Raw genomic sequence first — 9,117 nt, forward strand, 5'->3', positions numbered from 1 at the left:
GGTGGAAGATGAACAGCACAAGGAGCAGTACCCTCCATGGAGAAGGAGACTAGAGGCCAAGATGCAGGACTGCAGAAAGGTGATAATGAAGAAAGGGGTGCCTAAAATTGCAGCAAGCTGTGCATACCTGAGGCCTTAAAAACTTAAAGGCGAAGACTCACAGCCTTGTCAATAAAGCAAATGGAAGGTCACAACCCAAAAAAGGCTCAGTGGCTAGTTGATTTAAGAGCAAACCACATCTCCCTGAACAGGATCCAGTGACCATCACAGATGCAGACATCTAAAAAAAGGGTCCCTAGTATGAAGAGTTGAACAGCACCAGGGCCTGACATGATTCATGCCTACTGGCTAAAGAAGCTGACTGCACTTCACGAGCATCTGGCAGCATAAATGAACCAGCTGTCAATGGACGAGAGACACCTGGAATGGCTAAACGAAGGCTTGGACAGTAGAAGGGACCTGTCCCATGCAACTACCAGCCAATAAGACAAGACCATACTCACCAAGCTGTGCACTGCCTGGATGCCATGCCATGGATCCTGAAAAGTCTGGATTAAGACCTGATGAAGTAAGACCTTCATCAGGAATACAATGTGGATGGGGGAAACAACACTAGAGACCAACTTCAAGCCAATAGCACAAGTTTTCATCAAGTCTCCACTGCTGTTCTGCATGGGCCTGAACCCCCTCAGTGAGATCATTAAAAAGACTGGCTATGGATTCCAACTATGGAATGGAGTAGTCAATAGCCACCTCTTCTACATGGATAACATCAAGCTGTATGCCAGTAGTGAACGAGACATCAGTTCACTGATCCACACCACTTGATCTACAGCAATAATATCAACGAAGCTTTAGGAGATATAGCTCCTCTCTCAGCTGGGCCAGTGACCTCCACACTGGGTGAGTGGCTTTGGCAGATTCCAGGAACAACATCTGAGATCTCTGTCCAGAGAAATGCAGTCCTAGAAACAGCAAAGATATTGCACAGAAACCTCAAGAACCCTAAAGCTCCCTCCACAGAACTCTCAAGCTGGAGCTTCGAGAAAAAAAAAAAGATTGCAGGAGAAATGGGGTATATATAGTAGTTCTACCAGCCTTCACTCCCCATGTGTATCAGTCAGCCTTGGCCACTCATGATCATGTCACTGGTTCTATTGTTGGACTACTTTTGATAGATACTGACTACTGCAGACCACGAAAAACCCACAAGAGCTGACGTTTTGGAGATTTTCTGACCCAGTCGGTTAGCCAATTTTTCTTGCTTTTAATACATCAACTTTGAGGACAAAATATTCACATGCTCCCTAATACATCCCACCTACTAATAGGTCCTATGATGAAAAGACATGTCTCTGGTCATAATGTTGTACCTAATCTGTGTGTATGATGTTTTGTCCTGTCCACTTTAGATACATTATTTTTAATCAATATTTTCACACACACTGCAATTTCAGTTACGAGGGGCCCTATGGAAGGCAAAGTTCCACATGGATGGGAAAAACTATTCATTTGATCCCCATGGTGACCTCAACACTGAATACGATATCGTCCTATGGAAGCAGACTTCAGAGTCTCTAGACGTAAATGACATTGTAGCTCGCTACAGTATATTGCAAAATAGCCTGACGTTCATCTCGCAGGAAACAAAACATGCTTTCTACATTTACATTGTAAGTAATAACTTGCCCTCCACTGTCAAATTGTTTTATTCTTCTTCCATTCATTCATTGTTTTTATTTTTAGATATTCACAGTATCTACAGTCAGTGTTGGCAGGATTAATATATTGTTGGACTCATTGGTGGTTCATTCATAAGCCATGTTGAATTGATATTTAAAAAAATATTTAAGATGTGTAGAAGATGAATCTTACCAATTCTGGTGATTCACTAAATATTACTCTAATGCTATGCTGATATTGATATTTCATATTTAAAGAAATCACTGTTGATTACCATGTTATTTGATACAGACTTTGGGTTAAATTATTAACTCTTGCACTGTCAAAGGTCACAATTTGTCTCTCTACTGATTTTGTGAATGAAATTAAAGGCAATCTGATCATACTTAGTTGTGCTAATATTGGCATACTAAAATGATAACCTAAGTATTTGAAAATTACCATTATCATCAGCAAGAACATAGGTTTGTTTTATTTGTCATATATTTATCAATGTCAATACTCAATTTAAGGAGTTTTTCTTGAAAACTGAATGACTGTGTGTACTGGATTAGCTCCTCGGTTTCTTTTTTACTTTCCTTCCTTCTTTTTTTCTTGTTCTTGTGTTGTTTAAGAAGCAGTTAGCATATAAAAACGTGTGTGTTAGAATAAAGAGAGTACACTATACAGACTGTAAAAAAGAAAAATCATGATTCTTTCTTCTCTCAGGGAAACGTGACTTCCAGGTGCACAGACAGCTGTCAGCCTGGCTACAGTAAGACTTCAGTTTCGGGCCAGCCTCGTTGCTGCTATCAGTGTGAACCCTGTGCTGAGAACACCTTTTCCAATACCACTGGTATGTATTATAAAAAAAACCCAGTAAACTCCATTTGTATCAGTTAACTGTGAAATTACATAAAAGCCAAAATAAGTGTTTTAAAATGCTTATATTGCAGTCTATTGCATTGACAGTTCAAGGAGCTTGAATCCAACTTACATATTCTAATGATCTTGTTTTCTTTCTTTTCAGATTCGGAGAAGTGTAATCCTTGTGAAAAAAACTATTACTCCCTAAAAGGCAGTTCAAAGTGTTTGCCAAGAAAAATAGATTTTCTGAAATGGGGTGATGTATATCTTATTGTGCTGCTGTCTTTTACTTCTTTAGGAGCAGTGCTTACCATTGTTGTTGGGATCATCTTCCTTGCACACTGGAATACCCCTGTTGTGCGCTCATCTGTTGGCCCAATCAGCATCCATCTCCTCCTTTCCCTTATGATCACATTTACTAGTGTTATATTATTTGGTGGTCCACCCAATAGCTATCAGTGTCAAGCACGGCAGGTGGTGTTTGGCTTAAGTTTTACCTTATGTGTCTCCTGCATCATGGTCAAGTCCTTTAAGATCGTCTTAGCCTTTGAGTTTGACCCGGTCATTCAAAGTGTGCTGAAGAAGCTCTACAAGCCTTACCTCATTATTGCAGTCTGCATGGCAGGTCAAGTGGTTATTGTTACAACGTGGCTTATACACAGTCCTCCAATTGCTGACTCAGAGATCACACAGAACAACATGAAACTGATGTTTTGTAATGAGAAATTAATTCCTGCATTTGGAGCCATGTTAGTCTATATTGGCCTTTTGGCTCTCATCTGCTTTGGTGTTGCTTTTAAGGGACGAAAGTTGCCTGACTGTTACAATGATGCAAAGTTCATCACTTTTGCAATGCTCATTTACTTCATCTCCTGGATCATGTTTGGTCCAGTCTATGCCAATGTCACAGGCAAGTACATTCCAGCAGTGGAGATGGTTGTTATCCTCATCTCAGCCTACGGCATCTTGTTTTGTCAGTTCTTCACAAAGTGCTACATTATTCTGTGTAAGAAGGAAGCAAACACAGAGAAATCATTCCGCCGGGATATTAGGAATTATTCCATGGATCACAAAGGCAGTGAGGATGAGCTGTCATCTAAGGGAATTCAAAACCCTACTTTATCTTTATCTTTGGAGTCATTCCCAAATTCCCAATTTTCAGACTCAATCACTGATTGGAGTTCCACCAGGCAGCCTAGTGATTCCTCAAACTCTCTCTCCCCAGTCTCGAACCCACAGCAAAACATACTTCAGAACAACCTAAATTCCTCTAACACCCTAAAGAGAATTTCAAGCTTGCCAACATCACTAATAAAATAATTCACAATTATTAAGAAGGCAACATAATGTTTAGAATTGCAGCACAAAGTGGAATAAATATGAAAGTCTGTGCATTTTTAGGACTGCCACTAACATTTTAAGTAATGGATAATAAGCACATTATTTTCTGATTCATTCAATTAGTTTGTGTCTTAAAATTTGTAATTTCCAACAAATTGTAATGTGTTTGGTCCACACTGTTGATGTAAAAATCCCCAAAACTGATAATATTTAGTTGATTTCAACAATTTTAGGAATTGACAGCATTCTGCATCTTTAAGTAGATGGATTGACTGGTTCGCAGGAGGATGCTTGCAAAGCCACTACAGACTGTTTATCCATTCATCCATTCTCTTCTGCTTATCCTCATCAGGGCCGTGGGGTGTGCTACGACAGGGTACACCCCGTACAGGTCACCACCCAGATGCAGTGCTAACACATAGAAACAACCACTCACATTCACACCTGTGGACAATTTAGATTCACCAGTCGGGCTTGCTCAGAGTGGTATAGCTGTAAGCTTGCAGACTGTTTGGTATTCTTCAAATCATCATTATCTTGCAGATTTATTGTTCTATTATTCTGGAATCACTGACTCGTTGAGTCAGGGTTAAAGGTCAAAAGAATACGACACAATAAATATAAAGAAAACTTTTTAAAATGTAAAACATTTGAAAACTTGTAAGCATCTTTCTGCAATTCTGTAGGGCATATTTGTTGGTGGTGCCTTTTAACATTATGTTGATGATTTACTGACACAGATTTGTTACATATTTGAATTTGATCATGTATTCTGTTATATTTTTGTATCTAAAGGCTTAGTGACTATATATAAGAAATACACATATACACTCACCAGCCATTTCATTAGTTCATCAGTTAACTCTTTTCCGGACAGTGTTGGGAACCCTTTTGGCTAACCATAGAGATGGTTGAGTGGGAAACCTGTTGGATTAGCAGTTTTTGAAATACTCAGATAAACAACCATGTCATGTTCAACGTAATTTAAATAATCTTTCTACCCCATTCTGATACTTGCTTTGAATTCAGCAGGTCATCTTGACCATGTTTACATGCCTAAATGCCTAGAGTTGGTGAAAAATGATTGGCTGATCAGATGTTTGCATTAACAAGTAGTTGAACAGGTGTACCTTATAAAATGGCCTGTGGGTGTATATGTAAGACAATAACTTTTAGAAATTTTTTTTATCACCTGTTTGTATTCAGTGTATTCGGTTCTTAAAGAGTACTTCAATTCCTTGTAATTGTTCATTCTTTCAGTGTTTTAGCCAAATCCTGAACTTCAACAGGTAACAAACTGATGAGCAGGCAGCATCCATTTCTATGTGTTCATGTTGCTACAGTAGAATCACTGTGGTGATTGGTTTAAAATGTCTCTTTGTGCTGGTTTTCATTTTCGCTCTGTGTTTTCAACTTGTGTTCATACCTAAATCCTTACTACTAATCCTCATTAGGATCAGGATTTGTGTTGGTGTGTGGGACTTTAGTCTCAGGTGTATATTGTTAAATGGTAACTATGAGACAATGCATTGCAGATAATGACCAATGGAGACCGGGAACACCCCACAAGAGCTTCAGTTCTGGAGATGCTCTTACCCAGTCGTCAAACTATCATAATTTGGTCCTTCTCAAACAAGCTCAAATCTTAGGCTTGACAAAATGTTCACTTGCTCCATAATATATCTAACCCACTAACAGATGCTGTAATGAAGAAACAATCCAATGTTATTCACTTCACCTGTCAGTGGTCATAATGTTATACCTGATATGTGTATGTTTGTTCTTTCTTGAATGAATTAAAAGGAGAGTTTGCCAGACGTAGAGTTTATATTCCTAAAACCCTGCCCCTACTATCTGCCGCGGGAATTCTCAGCTGTGTTTTTGGCTATTGTTTACATTCAGCCACAAGCTAGCTCCGCAGCAGCGCTCGGCAAACTCCATGACGTCATCAGCGCATTAGAGACAACTCATTTAGACGCTTTTTTTTATCGTCACTGGTGACTTTAATAAGTGCAACTTATGGACTGGACACCCAAAACATCACCAACATGTGGCCATTCCTACCCATGACAAGAACACCCTGGGTCATGTCTACAGTACAACCCCACATAGCAAAATTGGTATGGCCCGGATCTGGTCCACACAATGTGCTTACTCATGGCCCACATACCGCAAAGAATGACGGCCCTTTGGTGGCCCAGATCTGGTTTGCCAGAGGTGGCCCATACATGCTTCATTACCACAACCCTCAATCCGTCTCCCCAAGAAAAGCCCAGCCACCTGCCTAAATGACTACAAACCAGTTGAACTCACTCCAATCATTGCAAAATGCTTTGAGAGAGTGGTGCTGGCCTACATCCAGAGAAACATCCCAGACACTCTGGATCCCCTGCAGTATGCCTACCGGGCCAAAGGGTCCACGCCAGATGCCATCGCTGCTGCCCTTCACTATTCCCTCTCCCATCTGGAAAACAAAGACTCATCCATGTTGATTACAGCTCCAATTTCAATACATTCATCCCTAACAAACTCACTCACAAGCTGGCAACAATCGACCCACACCCACCCTCTGTGACTGGCTACAGGACTTTTTGACTGGCAGGCCCCAGTCCGCCAGGATCGGCACCAGGACTTCAGCCAGCATTATTACAAACACAGGCGTTCCACAGGGTTGCGTCTTCAGTCCCATTCTCTACACCCTGTACACCCATGACTGTGTCACATCCAACAAGGACAACACCATATTGAAGTTCGCAGAAGCAGCTTTAGATACCTGGGTGTCTACATCACTGAGGACCTCACCTGGTCACTGAACACCACACAGCTGGTCAAGAAGGCTCAACAGCGGCTGTACTTCCTGAGGAGGCTGAGGAAATTTGGTTCGTCGGGCAAGATCCTCAGCAGGTTCTACAGCTGCATTGTGGACAGCACATTGACCAGCTGCATCACTGCATGGTACGGCAGCACTACTGCTATGGACCGCAAATGCCTGCAGAGAGTGATAACAACTGTGGAGAAGATCATCGGGACCCCGCTGCCCTCTCTGCAAAGCATCTACCATCACAGAGTCCAAAGGAGAGCTGCCTCCATTCTCAAAGACTTCACACACCCCCAACATAGACTGTTCACTCTTCTGCCCTTGAGACAAAGGTTTAGAAGTGTGAAATCCAGAACATTCCGACTCAACAATTCCTTCTTCCCCACTGCTATCAGACTCTTGGACAGCTGACCTATTTTTAACTATAATAATAATTTGTGCACATCAGGCACATTAAGCCAGCACATTAAGCTCATAGATATTTTGAACACACATCCATTTCAAGCTTAAATTTGTGTCTTTATTTATTTATACTGTTTTTATTTATCATTTCTATTTCCCTATATTAACCGGCATTTTTGTGTGGACAGCAAAGAAAGAATTCCATTGCACAGAGAAATGCTTTCTTAGTACATATGACAATAAATGCTTTGAATCCTTTAATGTGGTATAAATTAAATGTTTATCTTCAAACAAGCTTCAGCGTCAGCATCATCCACGCCTGCAGCTTCAGCTTCAGCATCAGTCTTGCCTGGTCCAGCCTCTGCGTCTTCATCCTCGCCATTGCCAGCAGTGCCAACACCTGCTCCAATGCCTGCAGCTTTCACACCATCACCGATAGCGTCACCATCCGCAGCTGTCACGCCGCCGTCTAGTCCAGCCTCTGCTGTCTCTACAACGCTGTCCGATCCAGATCGGCTTGAACCACCTCGCCTTTGCCGGCCACTTTCCAGGCCTTTAGCTGGATGTCATCGCCATCCGGGGGGGGGGGGCCTAAACAAGGTCGTCGCCACCACTGCCTTCTGCGTAGCCGGCCTCCAGTTCTTTCTAGTGTGACAGATATATGTTTTACTGCCCTACTTTAAAAAAAAAAAAACTAATACAAAAATATTTGAATTTGAATCTTTACTTGAGTAAAAGTACTAATAGTATACCAAAACTAAAAAAAAATTAAGTGAAAAACTCATGGAGAGGATTATAAAGAAAGCCTCTTGCACTCACCACTTCATTAGGTACACCTGTTCAGCTGCTTAAGTTAAATATCTATTCAGCAAATCATAATGCAGCAAATCAAAGCATTTAGGTACACATGGTCAAGACACCGGCTAAAGTTCAAACCAAGCATTGGAATGGGGAAGAAAGGAAATATAAGTGACTTGAACATGCCACAGTTGTCGGTGCTAGATGGGCTGGTCTGGGTGTTTCAGGAACTACTGAATTACTGGGGGTTTTCCCACACAATTATCTCTACGGTTAACTGACTTTACAGCTGAAAAAGAAGAGATATTCAGTGAGCAGAAGTTCAAATAACCTCACAGGCTCGTCTGTTTAGTGATCAGACAGAATGGCTGACTCCATTAAGAGCAAAGGAAAAGGAGTGCGCATATATTTTAATGATGACCAGTGTACATCTACAGACATTATCACCATGCACTGAACTCCTGATATTGGATATCTGGTACTGAAATGCTGACCATTCTACCCACCAAGAGAGTTTTGTGCGGTCTTAATCACAGCTCTTTATGTTCCACTACAAGCTAATACTAAGTTAGCTGTGCATGATACCATTAACAACTGGCTGAGCAAATATCCAGAAGTAGGTGTGATTGTAGAAAGAGACTTTAATTAGGCATAGTGAAAGACTGTAATGCCCAAACTGTATAACAATTTACATTTCTGAAAAAGGGAAAAGAATATGACGATCAGGTTTACACCAGCATCCTAGCAGCATATAAAGCTGTCCTATCTTGACACCCTAGCCTCCCTGACCATCTCATCTTGAATTAAGTCCATCATATAGACCTCTATAGACCATGGCCAGCTGTACAAACTGTCCAAGCCTGGAGAGAAGAATCCATTTTACCGCAGCAGGACTGATTTGAATAGACAGACTGAGTGTTGTATGTACAGCTCTTGAAGAACACAGCTCTTCTATTCTGGCATGTGTAGCCTTCTCTACTGACAGCTCAGATGCCGCGCCTTGTTGTCGAGGCATAATTTTTGGTTTGGGAACACTGATGGTCTTAACCACCAAGATCATCCATATTCCAAGACCAAAAATGATAGCTCGAAAGCAAGGCAAGGCCTCAAAGTTGGCTTACAGTAATGCCCAAAGAGAGCTGACGAATAGTATTAAAGAAGACAAATATCCTGGGAGGAGCCTGACTCATTTTAAGGTGCTGAACCAACTTGCAGTTGTGTTGACTAAG

At 41.3% G+C, this 9,117-nt stretch overlaps 2 protein-coding genes and 1 long non-coding RNA gene across 3 annotated transcripts in view; all 3 read left to right on the forward strand.

Moving 5' to 3' along the window:
• Positions 1 to 828, forward strand: part of LOC102202615 (G-protein coupled receptor family C group 6 member A-like) — a 3,049-nt gene extending 2,221 nt beyond the window's left edge. Inside the window, exon 5 of the mRNA XM_005745634.1 lies at positions 585 to 828. Coding sequence (XP_005745691.1) covers positions 585 to 828 — 244 coding nt within the window. The remainder of the gene's footprint in view (positions 1 to 584) is intronic.
• Positions 829 to 1,614: 786 nt separating this feature from the next.
• LOC106456397 (uncharacterized) lies at positions 1,615 to 2,776 on the forward strand. The gene is made up of 3 exons (XR_001290530.1): positions 1,615 to 1,673; positions 2,392 to 2,518; positions 2,693 to 2,776. It is a non-coding gene; the product is annotated as an uncharacterized LOC106456397 (long non-coding RNA).
• A 2-nt stretch (positions 2,777 to 2,778) lies between these two features.
• Positions 2,779 to 7,563, forward strand: LOC102202911 (G-protein coupled receptor family C group 6 member A-like; the record flags this gene model as incomplete). Its single annotated transcript, XM_013913957.1, has 3 exons — positions 2,779 to 3,727; positions 6,603 to 7,020; positions 7,386 to 7,563. Coding segments are annotated over 3 exons (1,545 nt in total), but the record flags the coding sequence as incomplete, so codon positions are not given.
• Between the last annotated feature and the right edge of the window lie 1,554 nt (positions 7,564 to 9,117).

Source organism: Pundamilia nyererei, unplaced genomic scaffold (assembly GCF_000239375.1).
Source record: "Pundamilia nyererei isolate P.nyererei 1_Seehausen unplaced genomic scaffold, PunNye1.0 scaffold00161, whole genome shotgun sequence".
Lineage (NCBI taxonomy): Eukaryota > Metazoa > Chordata > Actinopteri > Cichliformes > Cichlidae > Pundamilia > Pundamilia nyererei.